This window comes from Loxodonta africana, chromosome 3 (genome assembly GCF_030014295.1).
Source record: "Loxodonta africana isolate mLoxAfr1 chromosome 3, mLoxAfr1.hap2, whole genome shotgun sequence".
In the NCBI taxonomy this organism is placed as follows: Eukaryota; Metazoa; Chordata; class Mammalia; order Proboscidea; family Elephantidae; genus Loxodonta; species Loxodonta africana.
Window position 1 is genome coordinate 47,213,611 of NC_087344.1, and position 21,550 is coordinate 47,235,160.

At 52.3% G+C, this 21,550-nt stretch overlaps 1 protein-coding gene across 1 annotated transcript in view; it reads left to right on the forward strand.

The window, feature by feature from the left end:
- TNFRSF1B (TNF receptor superfamily member 1B) overlaps positions 1-21,550 on the forward strand; it is a 59,474-nt gene that overhangs the window by 13,850 nt on the left and 24,074 nt on the right. Inside the window, exons 2-8 of the mRNA XM_064281294.1 lie at positions 10,335-10,440; positions 11,994-12,122; positions 12,588-12,737; positions 13,237-13,330; positions 13,730-13,845; positions 14,474-14,551; positions 15,090-15,124. Of these exons, the coding sequence (XP_064137364.1) occupies positions 10,335-10,440; positions 11,994-12,122; positions 12,588-12,737; positions 13,237-13,330; positions 13,730-13,845; positions 14,474-14,551; positions 15,090-15,124 (708 nt within the window). The remainder of the gene's footprint in view (positions 1-10,334; positions 10,441-11,993; positions 12,123-12,587; positions 12,738-13,236; positions 13,331-13,729; positions 13,846-14,473; positions 14,552-15,089; positions 15,125-21,550) is intronic.

The following is a 21,550-nucleotide window of genomic DNA, read 5'->3' on the forward strand; positions in this document are numbered from 1 at the left end:
TTTTGGTTTGATGCTTGTGAAAGAAAGTGCTTGGGACAGCCCTAGCTTGTACTGGGGTAAGTTTCCTCTCTCTGGGGTTTGGGATGACTCAGTTTGAGGACCATACATGCTACTTGGGAGAGTGACAGTGATGAGGGAGTCAGAGGTAGGGGACCTCATGCTTGGGAGGTTTTGGCCCCAAGGGACCTTTGTGGAGAGGGAGAGGACACAAATCTTGATATTTTTAACTGCTGGCCACATGGCTTGTGAGCACAGTACTTTATGTGTAGCTGGAAACCTTTACATCCCTGATCTCAGGGGCTCTTAACCTTTTGGGGCTCATGGACCTCTTTGAATGGGAAGAAAACCATGGACCATCTTTCTGGAAACACATACATATGCCCAGAATTATATGTGACTATTAATGGAGACCCTGGGTGGTGCAAACCGTTAACAGGCTCGGTCACTAACTGAAAGGTTTGGTGGTTTGAGTTCACCCAGAGGCACTCAGAAGAAAGGCCTGGAGATCTACTTTTGAAAAATAAGCGATTGAAAACCCTCTGGAGCACAGTTCAGCTCTGACGCACATGGGGTCACCATGAGTCAGAATCCCCTCGACAGCAACTGGGTTTTTGTTGCTGTTGTTGTTTTTGGTTTGGTTAATAGAGCCGGGTGCACAAGATGGTCATAGAAAACAGCACCTCCCCTGCCCCCACTGCCCATTTCAAACCTCTGGGCTGGATCTTCGTGCCCCTGAGAGAAATGCTGGGGGTGCCCTGCCTCTGTGAATCCGCTCGAATCATTAAAAATCCTCTAAGCACTGCTGGTCACAACAATTGTGTCATAAACCAAAAAAGCAAACCCATTGCCATCGAGTCAGTTTTGACCCCATGTATTACATAGTAGAAATGAGCTCTGTAAGGTTTTCTTGGATGTAATCTTTACAGAAGCAGTTTGCCAGGCCTTTCTTCTGCAGCACTGCTGGGTGGATTTGAACTGCCAACATTTCTGTTAGTAGTTGAGAGCAAACCATTTGTACCACCAAAGGACCTTAACTGTGTCTTAAAACCTTGAATTTTGTTTCATAGTCTGAATCCTGGGCTTCATTTGAAGAGCTTTCCCTCTGCTCAGGCTGTTCTGGCCTGGAAGCCTGGGGGCAAGCGAGAGGTTGGCTTCTTCTTTATATCCCCACCGTGAGCTAAGGTCACTCCCAGCCCCATTTGCTAGCTGAGGTTTCTGAGTCTTCTAGTGTGAGAGTGGGGTTGGGATGGGCAGGAGAGGGAGCAGCAAGTAGGAAAGGTCCTAACTGCCCTACCAGGTAAGCCTTAGTATACCAGTTGAGACTTATCTTTGCCCTTGATTTTGCCATTGGCAGGCCTTTGAGGCTCGCTTTCTTTCAGGGACTGACCACCACTTTGCTGAATATCCCTTCATGAGGACACTCAGTCTTCTGGCCGGCCACTTAACAGACCCTGGCCACCCACTACCTGGGCTCTTTATTTTGGGGTTCCATCACTTCTCCAAGTGTTCCTTTTGAGTAAAGTCCCTTTGAGATGACACGAGGTCGCATTCCTATGACGTTCGCTTCTGGTCTTCAGGAAGCTACACCCTCCCTTTGCCCCCATCAGGCCCTTGCCATCCCCTGCCCCCTGCCCCGGCCCCCAACCTTCTAGCAGCTGGCCAGCTGTGGTCCCTGGCATTCTAGCTCTTTGAGGATTGGGCCTAATGCCAGCCTATGGGTGAGCCCACAACTTCACAGGTCAGCTTCTCCAGACTTGCCCCTGAGGTGAGAGGCAGGGTGCACCTTCTTGGCCCACATGGGCAGTCCAGCACTTCCCTGGAACCAGGAAACTTGCTGTTCAGGGTTTTGCTCTTGGCCTTTCAGTTTCTCAGCCGAAACCAAGGCAGAAAGGGCCCAGTTTTCATCCTCCTTAACGTACATCAACAACTCAGGGGCTTCGCAGACCCCTTAGAGCTCCCCCAGGGGCCTCCCTGGAGTCTTTGAGAACCCACAACCCCACTGCTCCTCACAACCCCAGGAGGAGGCAGGCAAGGTGTTTTGATGCCCATTTTATAGGTAAAAGTGCTGAGGCTCAGAAAAGGTAAGTGGTGCCCCCGATTCTCCAGGACCTGGGTGGGCTAGTCTTAGTAACTGGCCTGTGGGAACTCAAGTCCAAGGTCTTCTACTCCGAGTCCAGTGCCCCTCCTATGGGGCCAGTTGCCCAGTGTACCTGAGAGGCAACACCTCTGCTCCCATTCTCCTGGAGGTCACCTGCTCAGGCTGCCTTCACTCACCCCACCTCACCCACTCAGTATTTCTGAGGCCTCAGGAGGGGGCCAAGCTTTTGACACCATCTTTTTATAGTACCCAGATCAGGGAAGGGCCTGAGGTATCATGTGTCATTTTACAGGCGAGGAAACTGAGGCACAGAGAAGCCAGGTTACTATCCAGAGCAGAGGGGCACTGAATGTGAGAAGGAAGGACCTTTCTGGGGTAGACCTGGGAGTCGAATGACAGTCTTCCTGGGGTGTGGGAGACACGTATATACCAGCTCGATGTCGGAGAAGAAACACAGCACTGGAGGCGAGGAAACCTTTTTTGAGCCTCACTTTTCTCATCTGTAACTTGGGAATAATAATAGTACCGACTTCAAGCTTTCACAAGGAGCCACCCCTGCTGCCACGGCTGCTGCTGCTATTTTGGTCTCCTACCTCCCTCACCTTCCCTACTCTGGTCCAGTGACACTGGCCTCCTGGCTGTGCATTGAACACTCCAAGTGTGTTCTGCCTTGTTGCTCCTGGTCCCACAATTTGCTATAGCTTTTTCCTTATTAGCTCTCATTACCACCTCCCATTTGATCCTATCTATGTATACGTCTTCCCCACCTGGGTATCAGCTTCCTGAGAGCAGGGAGTCTGCTTATTCAATGCCGTAGCCTCAACCCATAGAACAGCATCTGGCACATTTTAGGGGAGCAGTACATGTTTGCAGAGTGAATGAATGAATGAATTTGTTCACCTTTGCCTCTGACTTCCTCCACCGTTAAAACTGGCTTCTGTCAGTTCCAAGATCTATGCGTCTGTCCTGTCCCTGCATCTGTGCCCCTTCCTCCTTTTCACCACGGCCTTCTGATCTGACCCTCCTGGCTCACATATTCCTACCTTTGAGCCTTGGCTGCCCCAGTCCTACCGCTGAGGAGCTGCCTGGCTGAGGATGGGCTCTCTTAGAGCCCAGTGTCCAGACGGCAGTTCTGGGTAGAGCTGGGTCTCCGGTGCTGAATGGCCCTGCCTGCTGTATGGCTTATTCTGAGGTTCCTGTGTAGTCACCGAGGAAAACAGGTCAGAGCTGAGGTCAGAGGATGTTGGCCTAAGACCGAGAGGGGTCCCCTGCATTGGGGGGGGGGTGGGGAGGATGGGTCATGAGAGAGACACAGAGAGACAAAGAGAGAGAACAAGAGCTTGGGCCCCAGCTCAGCACTGGAGGTGAATAACTGGGGGCTGGTGGCATAGCAGGGACTCAAGGATCAGGCGGAGCCCAGGAGCCGGCTTCTTCAGCCACCATGAATAGGAGACCAAGCTTTCGCCAGGGAAAGAGTACCAGCCTGGCTTACACCCCAATTCACCCCTTCATCCTGGAGGACCTCAGACAGGTGACTTGGTCTCTCTGAGCCCTGAAGTGGACATGTGTACGCCTGCTTTTTGGGGTTGATGTGGGATTCCATAAAGTGCTTGCAGCTCAGCCTGGCACACAGTAGGTGCTTAAGGAATAACAATAACGCCCTTGTTTTTCTTCCTCCCCAGAGGGCTGAAGCTGAGAACCTGGAGCAGTGATGGGCTGGGACTCAAAGTGGGGGGTGGCAAACATATCACCCCCCGGGATAGAGACGGCATGGGGGAGAGATGGGGAAGGGTGCTGAAGCTAGGCTGTTTGGTTTGGAGTCCTGGGTCTGGGGTCTGTGTCCAGGAGGAGGGGAAACTTGTGTCCCCAAGAGGAGGGAGGCAGAATAGGGGTACCAGCACAATAGAGGGTCCCAGATAGAGCTGGAGAAAAACATAGAACAAAATTCTAACTCACAAAAAAGAGATCAGACTTACTGGCCTGACAGAGACTGGAGAAACCCTGAGAGTATGGACCCCGGACACCCTTTTAGCTCAGTAATGAAGTCACTCCTGAGGTTTACCCTTAAACCAAAGATTAGGCTGGCCCTTGAGACAAAACAAGACTAAAGGGGCACATCAGCCCAGGGGCAAGCAGTAGAAGGCAGGAGGGAACAGGAAAGCTGGTTATGGGGAACCCATGGTCGAGAAAGAAGAGTGTTGACGTGTCATGAGGTTGGTAACCAGTGCTGCAAAACAACACGCGTACGGTTTAATGAGAAGCTAGTTTGTTCTGTAAACCTTCATCTAAAGTACAATAAAACAAAACAAAGAATAGGAGATGTCAGAAGTGGGAGCTCTCCAGGTGTGGCTTTTGGCAAGTTGTTTTACCTCTTTGAGCATCTGAGAAATGGTAGGAGCTCTGGCTTACCAGGACAGTTGAGAAGACTGTATCAGACAGTGGCTCTAACATGTAGAGTCTCCTGGGATATAGTAGATACTCAACACATGTTAACCAGTAACCAGTTGCCATCCAGTAGACCCCGACTCATGGCAATCCCATGTGTGTCACAGTAGAAACGTGCTCTATAGGGTTTTCAATGGCTGAGTTTTCAGAAGTAGATCCCCAGATCTTTCTTAGGAGGTGCCTCTGGGTGGACTAAACCTCCAGCCTTTCAGTTAGCAGCCATGTGTGTTAACCATTTGTACTTCCCAGGAACCCCCCAGTATGTATGAGCTATTCTTAGCTGCAGGTGCCTCCTCTGTGAAGAGGAGTGAGTGAGCCCAACGTTAAGGAGCCTACATAGGGGCTACGGACACTGGTCTGAGGCCACTCTAGGGCCTGTGGTCAGGTGAGGGTCTGCTGTGCCCAATCCCCTTGCAGCCTGCCACCAACAACGCTCTGGAATACCCCACAGTCTCTGGGAGACCCAGGGTGGTGGCTTCATCTCTTTCCACCTTGATTTTCTTTTTTGTGAAATAGGCATAGTCTGACCTGCCGCACAGATTTGTTATTAGACCCACGGGCAGTTTTCTCTTTCTTTATATATGCATTCCCTGGTTCTGCCTCCCACTACCAGATTGCAGCTTCCCCAACTGTTAAATGGGCGTTAACTCGCATCAGCTATTACCACATATTCATCTGGGGACCCCACGTTTTGAAAGATTGGGTTTGCTAAACATGCTGAGTGAATCCAGTGCTGTTGAATTTATTTCCTCATTTTAAACCGCTAATCAGAGATCCTCTTTGGGGTGGGGAGTAAGTCTCAGCCTTCTCAACTCAACGCAAAGTCTCTGGAGGCTTCCATGGCCCAGCGCTTCCCAGAGGCGGCTTGCCTGCCATGGCCCCTGTGATGACCTGGGCCCAGCTCCCAGGGCTGTGGTTTGGCCCAGCTCCTGATCTTGGGACCTGCAAACTGTAGGGAGTGACCTTTTGTCCTGCCTGCTTGATGAGGGGCTTTCTGTTCCTCATTGTTTAGCCATGACAGGGCTGTGTTTTTTTTTTTTCTTGTCCAAGAAGATAAACAGGCCTCAGGATTGCTCAAGGGAGGGCTGACCCCTCAGCCTGCCGCTGGGGCTGGAGCAGCAGGAGGAAGTGGAGGGAAGGCTGCTGTGCTCATGGAAACTGCAGATGGAAAAGCCGCTGGAAGGAGGGATGGGACGCCAGGGTCCGCAGATAGGGGGTGGGGGGCCCTGGTGGTCCAGCTCCCTGCCTTTGGCGGCCAGGACCCCTCGGCCCATGGGTGGCATGAGAGCACAAACTTGGCCACAGCAGGGCCCTTTCCCATCAGGCACTTGGAGCCCTGACAGGAAATACTGCCCCCAACCAGGCCACCCCGGAGTTCTACTCTGCCAGACTTCTCTCCCCTCCTGGAGCCTGCTCTGGCCCTGTGTTTTTCACGGTTCTTATGAGTGAGGGCTCCCTTAGCTACTGCTGGAGGTACTCGTGGGACAAAGCAGTGCCCACCGTCCCACCCATCCCACCCAGGGTGTAGGGTTCAGATGAGACTTTCGTGACCACTCTGTGCGGTAGGCAGCTGCAAGGGCAGAAGGCGAAGCCCCGCTCTGCCCCTTGGGGATGCTATCTGAGGGGCAGGAGGCAGCTCCAGGGGGATGGGGGTGCTCAGTCAGAGCGGGGAGGCACAGCCTCTTCCCTTCGGAAGCTCCCAGCCCCATGCACCTATACCTCAGAGGCCTCCAGGGAAGGCCTGTTTCGGGGGCTTAGGGGTCAGGCAGACCCTCAAGCCTCAGTTTCTATTCAGTTGAATGGTGTGTGCAGGGGAAGCTGCCAAAGGGATAGTTCCTCTACGTAGGTGGTGGCTGGTAGCTGACAGGGCTGCTCAGATCAGCCCCAGGCTTTTAAAAGTTATTTATTTTTTAATTAATTTTTTTATTGTGCTTTAAGTGAAAGTTTACAGTTCAAGTTAGTTTCACATACAAAAATTTATACACACATTGTTATGTGACCCTAGTTGCTCTTGCTATAATGGAATGCACACAGATTTCTCATTTCCATTCAACCAGCTCCTGTACCCCTCTGCCTTCTCATCTCGCCTCCGGACAGGAGCTGCCCATTTAGTCTTGCATATATCTACTTGAGCTGAGAAGCCCGTTCTTGACCAGTATCGTTTTAGGTCTTATAGTCCAGTCTAATCTTTGTCTGAAGAGTGGGCTTCGGGAATGGTTTCATTTCTGCAGCCCCGGCCTTTTCATCACCTGGTCTCCTCCCCGTGCACCCCTAGTCATCTTGCTCTATCCACGCATACCAGCCTTGGAGCATCATAATCACGGGGGGCGGTTTTTGTCTGTCTGCTTTTGTTTCATTAGTTAACAGCGTAGGTTCCTGGGCCTACCCCTGGAGGCTCTGATTCTGTTTCGGTAGGTAGGAGCCTGCATTAGGGATGGGCGCCCCAGGTGCTTTAGACACAGGCAGTGCCCCCTCCCACACACTGTGAAAGACCAGATAAGGGGCCCTAAACCCTTGCTTCGCCCTTTGCCAAGGGTGCCTGGCAGCCTGTTCCAGGACCAGCCTGGGAGGGAAGAAGAACTGGGATTGAGCATGTGTGTGTGTTTGCCTGAGCACACGTGCATGTGTGTACACGTGCATGTCGGTGTGGGCACATGTGTGCCTGTGTATGTGTGCATGCTTGTGTGCACACAGGTGTGTGTGTACGTGTGTGTGTGCACGTGTCTGTGTACACAGGTAAGTGTGAGTTTACAGTCCGGAAGGAAGTTGAAGTTAACTTTTTTGGACTCTGCTATGCAAAATGATCTCCACTTCCCTTTCCCAGCCACCTTTGTCTCTCCCAGCCTCACCCGAGTGACTGTCCTGGGGTTTGGCTCTGGCCCTGGGTCTGGGGTGAGGGTGGGCGATGGGGCCTCAGGGGCAGGCCGGGGGGGGTGTGTCCATGTTGGGCTTCATGGCCTGGTCCTGGGGTCAGACCCCTGTAGGAGGTGACAGTGCAAAAGAGCCCATGCTTAGATCAGCAAAGCCTGGTCACCTGCTTCATGCAGGCCCTGGGGCAGTAGCAGAGCCACCCCAGGCTGCAGCCACAGCAAGTAGAGTGATGGCAGCCTGTCCGCTTGGACACGCCAGAGGAATGTCTGAGATGCCGGTCCCAGGGACTCACTCAGGGTGGGGTGCGGGCAAGGAAGCCTTCAGAGAGGTGGCACTGTCTGAGAAGGGTTTTTAAAGGATAAAAGGAATTTGTCAGAGGAAGCAGGAGGCCATACTAGGTGGAGGAGACAGCTCGGGCAAAGACGTGGGGCTAGAAGTGGCTGGGGCTTCTGAGAGGCACACGTTGCCCGGCAGCAGAACTCCTAGCCCCTCTGGGTTGTCTCCCCTGATGGGTCCCTGCTGTTGACACCCTGTTGTGTGCAGCCAAGGAGGGCAGATGGTTGGGTTTCCAGGCTGACTGGTCACTGCCTGCAGGAGTCAGCCAGGAGCCCAGCCTGCCTGCCCCAGACTCCCAGACAGAGCTGTGGGGGAAGAAGCAGGGGGCAAAGGGAACTCACCTCGGATATTGGATAATCGCTTCCTTTGCAGGGACAAAATTTGGCCAGGTCTGTGCTGGCCCAGTGGTACCTGGAGTTGTGGTGATGTCTGTTCTGATTGGTTTGTTCAGGGTGACTGCTCAGTTCATATTGTGCTGGTTGTTAAATATTTTGAGAATCCCCGCTGCTCCTATGTATTGGGTATTAAAGTTCAGAGAGGTTAAGATAGTTGCTCAAAGCCGCATAGCTGGTAAGTGGTGTAATGAGGAATTGAGGCCAGGTTTCTGACTCCAGAGGCTGTGCTCTCTTTTCCCTCGTCTGGCGAGAGTCCTCATCACTTGTTCAGTAGAGGTTTATTGAGCTTGCACTGACGGTGGACCTGGCACAGTGATTGCCGCTGGGGATTTAGTGGGGCAAGACCCAGCCTGCAACTCTTGCCTCTTGGCACTGCCTCTGTGGTCATTATGAGGGGGGACGTGTCTGCGAGACTTTGAGTGTGTGTGTAAGCCCATGTGTGCCTACAAATGAATATACCTACTTGGAGCATGCCCACAGCAGTGCAAAACCAAGAAATCAAACCTGTTGTCATGGAGTTGATTCTGACTCATGGCGACCCCACGTGTTCAGAGTAGAATTGCTCCGTAGGGCTTTCTTGCCTGTGATCTTTATAGAAGCAGATTACCAGGACTTTCTCCTCTAGCGCTACTGAGTGAGTTCTAACCACCGGCCTTTAGGTTAGCAGTCAAGCGCAAACTGCCACTCGGGGACTTCACAGACACACATAGGTGGCTTAACGCTCATCCCAGAGGGCCTGGACCTCCAGCCCACATCTTTAAGGAGGAAGGCAGCTCTCAACTGTGTGCGGCCAGGGGTCCTGGGACGGGCACAGTGGTGACTGTCAGCTGCCCTCTGTGCTCTCTGAGGGTTCGACCGAGACCTGAGGGAGGAGAACTCTTTGTCGTTCTGTTCAGTTCTGCTCCTTCTATGTGTTGCTTTTCTTCTCTCTCCTCCTTTCTTTTCATTCATTGCTGTTTGTTGATTCATGGAGGCATAGAACACAGTGGTTGAGATAATGAGCCATGGAGTCAGACACACTTGGGTTGGAATTCTTCTCTGCCGCTTACTGACTCTGCAAGTTTGTCCATAAGAAAGTGACCTTCTTCATTAGGCTGTTGGGAGGGTTTGCTGAGATCAGGTCGAGGCTTCTAGAAGCAGAGCCTGAGGCAGGGATTCTTGGGGTGAGTGAGAGCAACCGGATAGACCAGTGGAAAAGCCAAGCAAGGGTGTGGCCTCCGCTGACGACAACCTCAGCCTGATCCTGTGAGGGCTCCAGGAGTGAACTGTATCACAGCATGGGTCCCTCCTGGAGGCTGGGGGAACGATTATTAGCCAACACCCACAGCAACTAGGGGGTGGGTGCACCTGCCAGTAAAGGGGTCTGGGTGGGGCTCCAACAGCGTCCACTGCCGAGAGCATCTATAGCACTCAGCAGTGCCTGACTCCTAGTAACTGCTCAGTAAATGTTCATAGTTCTCAACAAGCACTCATTTACCAACTCTGTGGTGGGCCCTGTGTCAGAGGCTGAGGATCCAAGGTGATGAGGCCACCGTCTCTGCCCTCTTAGCATCGCAGACCTGTGTGTATGCATGCCCACGTGTGTATGCCTATGCACCCACGCAAGGCCAGGACACAAGCATGTAAGCCATCTCAGAACTGCAAAATGATTATTAGAAGGGGGCATATCCAGCGTTCACAGACAGCACAGAGAAAGAGGAGCCTACATCAGCCTGGAGGAGTCAGGGAGAGCTTCCCAGAGGAGGTGGCATTCAGCTTGAAGGAGGAAGGGGAGTTTACTGGGTGCAGGAGGGAAGGGGAGACATCCTAGGCAGAGGGCTACTTTGTGCTGAGCACCTTGGTTCTCTGGGACAAAGACTCTGTCTGCTGGGCAGATTCAGGGCCCCACACCTGCCCTGTTGTGGGTTGGAAGCTACCCAGCAGTGGAGAAGGCTACTTAAAGCCATCTGTACTCCTCCCTGGCCTTGCTGGCTTAGTGCCTCTGTATGCAGACATAAGCGGGCTACACTGAGTGAGAGGAAGAGGAGGCAACAGAAGGCAGGAGCTCCTTCTCTCACTCCCTCCATACAAAAGGTAGAAATCCCCACATCAGTGGAGTCTTGGCATTTATAGGCTAGGAATCTGGGCTTCGGTAGTGGTGGAATCCAGGGGTGACGATGCTGATGGCTGTCCTTCTCTCCCCCTTCCAGGCTATGCTTCCCACCTATGCCTCAGAGCCTGGGAATGGGACCAAGTGCCAGCCAGAACAGTACTATGACAACAGAGCCCAGAGGTACTGCAGCATGTGTCCACCTGGTAAGAAGCCAGTCACCGGGACCCCAACCCTTGGGCCAGGCGGGGAGCCTGTTCCGCACTGCCTCCTTTGAACCCCTCCCCCCCGGCCCCTGACATCCCCCATTACAGCTCTTTTCACACTGTGTAAGAATGGCCTGGTTACTTCCTGTCACCCCCACCATCACCACCATTGTGAGCTCTTCCGAGATGGGGACTGTGTCTTGTCCTTCACTGAATCCCCAGCACCTGGCATGGTGCCTGACACATAGTACATATTTGACTGAATCAGTGAATGTGTACCCATTTCACAGATGGCAGACCTGAGGCAGCCTCACTTGCAAGAGCCAGGTGGCCTATCCCAGTGCCATCCATCCATTCATTCTTTCATATATTTAGAAATCACCTACTGTGTGTCAGGCACTGTTCTAAGTGCTGGGAGTATAACAGAGAGCAGGAAAGTCCTCATGGAGCTTGCATTCTAATGGAGAGCAAATAAACCAATAGATGAAATAGATTGTGGTCATATCAGAGAGTGCTAAGTACAGTGAAGAAAACAAGGCAGGGTAAAGCAGATAGAGACAGTTGGAGTGGGCATGCTGTTTTATATGGGGTGGCCAGGGAGGGGACAGTTTGTGCAGAGACCTGAAAGAGGTGATAGAGCGAGTCATGTAAAAATACAGGAGAATGGCAGACCAGGCAGAAGCAACAGCAAGCAAGTGCAAAGCCCCTGAGGTGGGAGCCTCTTTGGTGGGCTTAATGAATAGCAAGGCCAGGGTCTGTGGCCCAGTGTGAGTGAAGAGGGGTATGGTAGGAGATGAGGAGGAAGAGGTATGTAGGGGCCCATGGCAAGGAGTTTAGATTTTATTCTGCAGGAGTCAGGAAGCCAACAGAGGGTTTGAGCCATTGGCCTGAGGTGTGTGTGGGCACATGTATACCTATCACTTCTCTCAGCCATTTTAGCAGACCCCAGAGGAAGTGACTCTTCTTTTTTCTATTGTTAGTTAAGGAAGTTATAAGTTTAGCAGAATGGGAATGGGGATGGGACTCAGAAGAATAAACTCCTTAAGGGTTTGTCTTGGTGTTCTCCCATCCCTTGGCTTGCCTTCTCTCCATACCTTCAGGAGCCCCATAATCTCAACCTTGACAGGAACCCAGGGACTACATTCCTGACTGCCTTCTTTCCCTATAGTTCATACCCACAGGTAGAATATTTTAGCCAACTGTAAAAAGGCAAACTAGTTCTCACTAAAGTGTGATTGACTGATAATAGGCTTCCAATGGTGGAATTTCAGGCATCTGGGAAGAGCAGAAGGGAAGATATTTTTTGTGTAGTGGGGGTTCAGAGGTAGAGTAACAGCTGACACATGGCAGATGTGAGATTAGAACTCAGATTTGTGTGGCTCTTAAGTCCAGAGGGTTCGGGGACTTGCTTAAAGTGAGTTGATGGAGGAATTGGAACTCCATCCAAGAGGCTCCCCAGTTAGCCCTCAGCACTTTGGGACTCAGGGAGCAGTGGATGAACCCAGGGACCTGGCAGAAGCCCTGCCCCTGAACTTTGGCCCTTGTTTTCTCAGGTCACTTCGTGCAAAACTTCTGCACCAAGACCTCAGACACTGTGTGCGCCCCCTGCGAGGACAACACATACACCCAGCTCTGCAACCGGGTCTCCGAATGCTTGAGCTGTAACTCCCGCTGCAGCTCCAGTGAGTGGGCCCCGGAGGGAGGGATGGCCACCCCTGGCCGCCATGCATGCCAGCCCCTTATCAGTGATCTGTCTGGGGCTACACCAGGCCAGTGGTCACCATGCCCCAGGCATGATTGTGTGCATGGGCACAACTCTTTACCATTTACAAATGGCATTTTCATCCTGTGTTTCACTGAATCTTCTTAAAGCCCCATGGGGCAGGCAGGACAAGGTTGGGAAGAGGAACTGTATTCATTTTAGGGCTGGGGACATGGTGTCTCGGAGAGCAGACATGGTTTGCTCATACTGTGGTGGAGCTGGAACAAGACAGTAGGTCTTGGGACTCTGTGGCCAGTGTTCTTTTTGCCTCCTGGAGATCAGAGATTTCTGGAATGCTGGGCTGGCTGGGAGGGCAGAGTGGGGGTTGCAGTGGGCAGGGTGGTAGCAGCAGAAGTGACCCTGGGCTGCCTTCCCGCTGCTTTAGACCAGGTGGAAGTCCAAGCCTGCACTCGAGAACAGAACCGCATCTGTACCTGCAAGCAAGGCTGGTACTGTGTGCTGGGGAGGCCGGAGGGGTGCCGGGTATGTGCGCCGCAACCCAAGCACCTACCAGGCTCCGGAGCGGCCAAATCAGGTATGGGCCAGGGCTGGCCATCCTTGGGGACCCCCATCACGACACCCCTGTGAAGTCACAGGCATCCACCAATCAGCCCATCCTCGGAGCGTGGTCAGGATTGGCCCGGTGCTTGCTACCCATTCATCTGTCCATCTGCCCATCATTCATTCTTCCCCCAGCACTCCTGATTAGGCTTGCTCTGTGTGCTAGGCCCTGGGGATCCAGAGGTGGATCAGACTGAGCCCTAAGCTACTAGAAAGTCAGGGGATACCACAGGAAGGTGGACACGTGTGACTCAGAAGTCCAGAAAGTCACCAGAATTGGCTAAAGGACAAATTCCACCCAGCCATGTGTGTGAGTGGGGGTGTGTGTGGTTTGTGTGTGTGTGTATGTGTTGAGAGGTGGAGGTGCAGGCAGATGTCCTGGGCACCTTGGGCCTCCCCTAGGGCTCCAGTGCCAAGGCCCATCCGCCCATGAAGGTTTGAGTTAGTGACAGATCATACTTTTTTGCCTGAAGGAACTGCAACACCGAAAGTGTCGTGCACTGCCTGTGCCCCAGGGACATTCTCTGACAGGACTTCATCCACAGACCCGTGCAGGCGTAACCGGAAGTGAGTGGATGAATCCTTTGCTACTGGAGGAGCGGGGAGGGGTGTCCCTGTGGGACTGTGGGGTCTCAGCCACAGAGCAGCCATGCCATGGTGCCTGAAATCCCCCCCATTCACTTCCTCTAGTTGAGGCATTACTGAGCTGTCTACCACCCACCCATGCCTGGTCTGGGTGGGTCTGAGGGTAGGGTGCATAGGGAAGTCAAGACCAGGTGGAGTGCCTGGGGAGAAGTGAGAGGAGGGACAGGGGAGGACTGTCCTGAGAGAGGGTGTGGCCCATACTCTCATTTCCCATCCTGGCCACTGGGACACTTGCCCGCTGGCCTGGCTCCCATGAATGGCCCAGCCACCCTGGCCACCCTGTCTTCTGTTGCCTCCTGACTAAGCCTCCTCCGTCCTCAGCTGTAGCTCTGTGACCATCCCTGGCAACACAAGCATGAACACGGTCAATATGTCTGTGGGTCCTGTCCTTACAGTGGCCTTGGGGTCAGCCCCCCAAGACATCGCTCTTCCAATCGGTAAGTCACAGAGGACCCATTCATTCATTCATTCACATGGTCTCAGTGAGAACCTGCTGTCAGCCAGACCCTGTGCTCTGTCCCGGGATACAGGGGACAGCAAGGCTGGTCCCCTTCCCAGACCCAGTGCTGTCACCAAGAATCCTTGGGTGGGTAGAGGTACCTCAGAAAAAAAGGCCTGGCGATCTACTCCTGAAAACTCAACCATTGACAGCCCTGTGGAGCAGAGTTCTACTCTGACGTGTGTGGGGTTGCCACGAGGCAGAGTCGACAGCGACTAGTGTAGTTTCAGCGGAGATGGAACCCTGCCTGTGGGTCATGACACAGGGCTGGGCTAGGTCACCTCCAGGCTTCTTTTTGCGATTAGGGTAGTATCAGGCCAGAGGTCTCGTACTGGTGGCTCTCATGTAGGATTTGGCCCACAGATGTGTTTTGTTTGGGACACAGTTTTTTATGTGTTTGTTTTGTAATTGAGTTTGAGAGCCTCTAGATTGGACTTGCCCCTCCCCACAACAACTGTGGCCATCTGTGGTCATTGACTTCCTTGCCTGACCTGTGACCTGCCTGGCCCTTGGGGACATATGCATTTGTTCCCTGCAGCGCTTTTGAGCTTTTCTTTCCTTTCTAGGACTGATTGTGGGCGTGGCAGCCTTGGGCCTGGTCGTAATAGTGCTGGTGAACTGCATCATTGTGACCCAGAGGAAAAGTAAGATGCCGTTCCTGCCCTCCTGTGTGTGCCTACTCACCCCTTTATTCAGTATGTGTGTCGGGGTGCCAACTGTGAGTCTGCACTGGGTGCTGCCCATGAGTCAGACAGAAGCTGGACACTGTAGTCCCTGTTCCGTAGAGGCTTACAGCCTGGGGCTGGGGACATTCCCACAAAGTTCTTGCTAAAAGGCAAGACGGGATCAGGGCTGTCAGAGGAGGTGGGAGTTCAGGATTATTGTCCAGGGGCTTCCTGGGGCAGGATCACAGGGCTGGGTATGACTGACATGGCAGACATCCTGAGCAGGGGGCATGGCAAGAGCAAAGATGGGGAGGTGGGAACATGGTGGGGGTGGGGGGGGTGGGGAGGGGAGTAGAACAGTGGTGGCACGGCTCACATCGTCTGGTAGGAAATTGTACCCCCTGACCCTGGGCTGGGCTCACTCCCCTGGTTCTGCTTGTGCCGACGTGGCCCTCCTGCTTAGAACAGACGTGCCCCGGGAGGTCACTCTCCCTGACTTGTCCCTGTCTTTTTACAGAGAAGCCCTCCTGCCTGCCCGGAGAAGCCAAAGTGGTGAGTGTCCCTCTGCCTTCCCCTCTCCAGCGTCCTTTGTGGCGGGCCAGGGTGGGAAGTGGTGAATTCTGTAGGTTGGCCTGGCCAGTGTCAGGCTCTGTGCTGTGTGCAGAGCCCTGGGAAGCTGAGGAAAGACCAGCTAGGGTCTGTCCTTGGGGGTCGGGGCCGCCCTTTATGGGATACAGAGACTGTGAGCATGAAATACCACGTCAAGGAGCAGGGGAGGTTGTAGTGTCAGTGGTCAACATGTGGCCATAGACTTGTGGCATAACCTTGGGCAGACATGAAATTGTTGGGTGACTCTGTTTCCTCACCATTAAATGGGGGTTATGTCTGCTCAGAGTTCCTGGGTGGTACAAGTGGTTAATATGCTCAGCTGCTAACTGAAAGGCTGAAAGTTCGAGTCTACCCAGAGGTACCTCAGAAGAAAGGCCTGGTTATCTGCTTCTGAAAACTCAACCATTGACAGCCCTATGGAGCACAGTTCTGCTCTGACACACATGGGGTTGCCATGAGTCAGAGCCAACAGCAACTGGTGTAGTGTCTGCACAGATATTGACAATTCGGTGATAGAATTCTTGCCCCCATAAAGAGACCTGGATTTGATTCCTAGCCAACACACCTCATGTGCAGCAACCACCTGTCTGTCAGTGGAGGTTTGCGTGTTGCTTTGATGCCAAACAGTGGAGCTTCAGACTAAGACAGAGTAGGAAGAAAGGCCTGGCAATCTACTTCTGAAAATCAGCAAGTGAAAATTACATTAATCACAATGGTCCAATCCATAAACAATTATGGAATGACACAGGACCAGGTAGTGTCTTGTTCTGTTGTACATGGGGTCACCATGAGTTGGGCGCCAACTCGATGGCAGTTGCCAAGTGTCTGCTCAGCCCAGCTTACACCACTGTGCCATCCACTTAGCTGGCAACAGTAATGATCATCCTGATTGGGTTTACAAAGCACTTTCTTATGCAGCAGTGGTTTTCAGACTGAGTTCCAGAGTGACCTGGTGTTCCATGGAAGAGTCCTAGAGGGTCATCTATGGGGGTTGGGGTGGAGGTTAGGTGGATATGCCTGAGTCGTCCCCAACTTCGGTCAAAGCAGCTCACCTTTGATCTGTTTTATTTATTAGCATCTGTGAAGAATTTTTGTTAGAATCGATGCTTACATCGTATTTCATGAATTCTTCACCAGGAAGGCATTTGGCTGCAAGTAACATAAAACCTAAGGGTGACTTAAAACAGAAGGGCTTTATTTTTCTCATGCCAAAAAGTTCAGGTGCTGACAGCTGTTGGGATGGGTTCACCCGCACCTTCTCATGATACCAGTAGGTACCTCAGATTCTGCCACCCTCAGTGTACTGGCTTTTGTCCTCTTGCTTGTGGCTTCATGTCATAAGATGGTGACCACCACTTCATATGTGACCTCCAAATTCAAAGTGGGACAAGGAAGGGGAAATGGTGAGGCCAGCCGTTTATCAGTAAATCAGACACTCTCCCAGAAGCCCTAGGCAGACCTTTGCTTCCACCTCATTGGCCAGAACTGTGACACATGACCACCCTAGCTGCAAGGGAGTCTGGGAAAGTCAGTGATTTGTTTTCCTAGCCTCTGTGATGGAGGATGAAGTCTATAAAAAAAATAGGAGGTGCAAATGGTTAATATGCTTGGTTGGAGGTTCGAGTCCACCCAGAGGCACCTCAGAAGAAAGGCCTGGTGATCTACTTCTGAAAAATCAGCCATTGCAAACTGTGAAGCACAGTTCTCCTCTCACACACATGGGGTCACCATGAATTAGAATCAACTCAGTGGCAGCTGGTTTGGTTTTATGATGGAGGAGGACGAGGGATAGGGGCTGGGCATGGGTGTGGAGGGGAGCCAGTACATAGTGCCTGCTGCAGCCCCATGCCTGGTAGGCAGGGAAGATTTTTTTTTTTTTTTTTTTTTTTACACAGTTTTACAGATGAGGAAGCCAAGCCTGAGGAGCTTCCTCCATGTTCTTGTTCTGCTAGGGCAGGATTTTTCAACCTCAGCACTATTGATATTTTGGACCAGATGATTCTTTGTTGGTGGCAGCTGTCTTATGCACTGTAGGGCATTTAGCAGCATCCCTAGCCTCTAGCCACTAGATGTCTGCAGTGACAACCAAAAATGTCTCCAGACATTGACAAACGTCCCCTGGGGGGGGCAAAATTGTTCCTGGTTGAGAACCTCTGGGCTAGGGAAAAGCTCAGCCCTGGGTGGCCCAGTGCCTGAGATTTACACAGGGGTTGCCATGAGTTAGATCTGGTAAGGACCATGTTTTGATTTTATCTCCTGCTTTTGTTGACAAGTAAAGAAATACAGAGAGGCAGGCAGAGTGACTTGCCCAGGGTCACAGAGCAGTTAGTCACAGTGTTGTCTCTAGACTCCCAGATACTAGACACTAGATATAAACTAGACACATGGATATAAACTCTGGTTTGGGAAATCAGACAGTTTCTCCTCCATGGTGCAAATCTCACTTCTCCCTTTCCTGGCCTTAGTTCAGTGATGCCAATAGCTATGCCTTCAAGCTCTTCCCTGGTAGCCCAGCCACCACATTCTCTTTCCCCTCTCAGGGTTTCCCAATAGTCAGTGCCATGAAGATGTCTCAGGGGGTGGCCCAGGAGCCTCCGCTTCCTCTTTTCCTTCCTTGGGCTTTGTCTTCACCGAGTGTAAGCAGCTTAACTTCTGTTTGCTGTGTACAGAGCCCAGTGGTGTGCTGGTAACCAGCTCTCCAGGGAAAAAAACCCTGATTGGTGGTGTTTGCCAATTTCCACTGTGTAAAGACTCCCACCACGGCAAGGCTCAGGCTACCAGCAAGACCTCACTGGAGGCGGCTGTGCCACCACTGGACCCTCATGCGCTTCTGTGAGGTATTGTCACCCGCATTTTACAGATGAGGAAACTGAAACTCTGGGAGTTTCAGGTACTCGTGTAAGGTTAGACCACTAGGTAAGTGGCATAGCCTCGGTTTGAAACCCAGTTGGAATCTACAGACTTTGCCGTCACCCACCCACTGCCCTGTTGCCAGGAGAGACATTCAGAGCTGCCCCAAGCTGTTCACAGGGGTTATTTGCCCCACTTTTTTTTTTATAGCTCAGCTGGCTGGCAGTTGGTCCCTGCTAAGAGGCCAGCTGGAGTTGAGGGTGGGGGTGACTCACCCTTAAAGGGGTGATCTGTCCTCCTGCTGCAGAAATAACTCCCGGGGCATGGGTGGGACAGTGACTTCCTCTTTGTTCAGAAAGGCCAATGCGTCTACATATGTGAGGCCACCTACAGTCACTCCACAGATACACTCATGCACAGGCTCATGTATAATAACGAGAGCCAACATTTATGAGGCGCTGACTGTATGTCAGGCACTGTGCTGAGCCTGTCGTGTGCAGTCTTCATCTTCACAGCCACCATGCAGGTAGTACCATTATTGGCCCAATTTTACAGCTCAGGAAACTTGGACTCAGAGATGTTAAGTAACTTTCCCAAGGTTGTACAGTTAGTGAGAGGAGCCTAGGATACAAGCCTTGGGAGTGCCTCTCTCTACTCCCCCGCAGCAGTCACACTAACTGCACCACTCACAGATGTACTCACGTGTTCCCATATGTAGACACACATGTGTGCACACTCCATACATCCTCACTCACACCTGTATATACAGGTGGGTGAGCCTCAGGGACACACAGACACAGACCCGGTGGTAAACCTGGAGGACCCAGGCCCCTGGCTCTGCCAGGTTCTACCAGGGGTCTCTGCTCCTCCCCTTGGCAGGACTGGACCAGGAGGGGTTAGTCCGTGAGGTGTCTGGCTGGCTGGGATCCTCTTTTTCACATGAGTCCCCTTATGGGTCCTTCTTCAGAGCCTGCCTGAACTTTGCAGCTTGTGGCTTTTGGGGAGGGAGGTGGCTGTGACCTTTAGGGGTTTTTGTTCTGCCTGGCTTGAGCCGCCAACAGAAGGGGCGGGACACAGGTCAGAAAAGCCCCTTCTCTGGGAGTGACATTTGGATGCAATTCCTCGCCTCCCCCCGCTTCCCCCCGCCCCCCCACCGCCTGTCCTTGCTCAGAGCAGAGCTGAGGGTGGATGCCAGTGGCCGAGATAGACCCTCCAGGGGAGGGGTACAGCATGAACTTGAAATCCCCTCCATCCCTCCAAAGCTGGGAGTGGCGGACCCCACCGCCTCCTGGGGAAGCCAGATGATGAGGTGGGAAGCAGGCAGCTCTGGGCTCTGTCACGCTTCTGCCACCAACTAGCTGTGTGGTGCTGAGCCTGGGACCTACCCTCTCTGGATCTAGGTGGCCTCATGGGGAGGACATGCAAAGGATCCTTCCAGCTTAGAGTCAGAGGTGGTGGGCGGGCTCAGATGTCTGAGAGGCCACAGCAATGGTGGGTGGGGCTGGGGCTGGGGCTGGGGCTGGGGCTGGGTGATTGGCTAGAGAGGAGCAGACAGACTAGGGTGGGGTCACTTTCTGGAATTGTAGCTTGCTCTGTGAAGCCCTGGAGACCCAGTGGTGCAGTAGTTAAGAGTTTGGCTGTTAACCAAAAAGGTCAGCAGTTCGAATTCACCAGCTGCTCCTTGGAAACCCTATGGGGCAGTTCTACTCTGTCCTATAGAGTCGCTATGAGATGACTCGACGGCAACCGGTTTGGTTTTCTGTAAGGAGGCAAGGAGCCTTGGTGGCACAGTGGTTAAGTGCTTGGCTGCTAACCAAAAGGTTGGTGGTTTGAACCCACCAGCCGCTCCTTGGGAGAAAGATGTGGCAGTCTGCTTCTGTGCCTTGGAAACCCTATGAGACAGTTCTACTCTGTCCTGTAGGGTCATTTTGAGTTGAAATCCACTCTAAGGCAGTGGGGTTCAATGGTGTTTTGGAAGGAGGCCAGGGGGTCTTGGCATTTTGCTGAAGGGCTAATGTGCCCCCCCAGCATCAAACACTGACCTTCTCACCTCCTCCCACAGTGTCAGTCAGGGTGCTGGGTCCCACTGGCCTTTCACTCACCTCAGTTCTCATTCTACCCCTGGACTTCCCCACCCTGGGCAGGCTGGGGCCAGGGTAGCTGGTGAGGATGTGGCCCCTGCCGCCTTCTTTCTTTCTGGGATCGAGTGAACACTCAGAACCCCAAGGCAAGGCCTGTGCACCTCTCCAACAGTGTGGATAGGCAGCAGCCTTGGCATGGAGTTTCCGGGTGCGTCCCCACCTTGGTGTCTGGAAACAGGGACCTTGTCTCGAGCCTCCAAAGTGGAAACCCCAGACTCAGGACAACCCTTGTGTTTTTTAGACCAGCTGCACACACCCTGTGTGACCTTGGGCAAGTAACTCCACGTCTCTGTGTCTTGGTTTTCACATCTGTAAATCAAGGATAACACTAGACTGTTAGAAAGATAGTGTCTAGAAGAACTTGGGCACACTGAGCATTAGATGACACTCAAATGCCAGCACATATTTTATTATCACTATTATTATTACTTAGGTTTTCCTATGAGGAAAAGATATTAGGAGGTGTCCCAAAGTAGCCTGGGGACCGGAGTCTGGAAAAGGGAGCGGAGACCGCATGTCCGAGGTTCCATATGAAAGGGCTCCTGCACTGGACTAATTGATTGCACACAACGGTCAGCAGACTTTTTCTGTAAAGGGCCAGATAGTAAATATTTTAGTCTTTATGGGCCAGATAAAGGAGCCCTGGTAGCTCAGTGGTTAAGCGTTCAGCTGCTAACCGAAAGGTCAGTGGTTCAAACCCACCAGCGGCTCTGCAAGAGAAAAGACCTGGTGATCTTCTCCTATAGAGATTACAGCCTAGGAAGCCCTATGGGGCAGCTCAGAATTGACTTGATGGCACCTAACAACAATAACGTGGGCCAGATGGTCACTGTTGCGACTCCCCAACCCTGCTGTTATAGCAGGAAAGCAACCATAAAGCCAAACCAGTTGTTGAGTCAGTTCCGACTCCTGGTGACCCCATGTGTATCAAAGTAAAAATGTCCTCCAAAGGGTTTTCACTGGTTGTTTTTTGGATCACCAAGCCTTTCTTCTGAGGCACCTCTGGGTGAACTCTAACCTCCAACCTTGCAGTTAGTGGCCAAGTACATTAACCGCTTGTACCACCCAGGGACTCCCAAAGCATCCATAAAAGAACCAAAGACCAAAGCCGTTGCCATCAAGTTGATTCTGACTCGTAACGATCCTGTATGACAGAGTAGAACTGCCCCATACGGTTTCCAGGGGTGACTGGTGGATTCGAACTGCTGACCTTTTGGTTAGCAGTGATAGCTCTTAACCACTATGCCACCAGGGTTTCCAAAGGAGCCATAGGCAGTACATAAACAGCTGTTTCGATAAAACCTAATTTTTTAACCTAAAACTTGAATTTCACACAATTTTCATGTGTCATGAAATGCTGTTTTTCTTTTAATTTCTT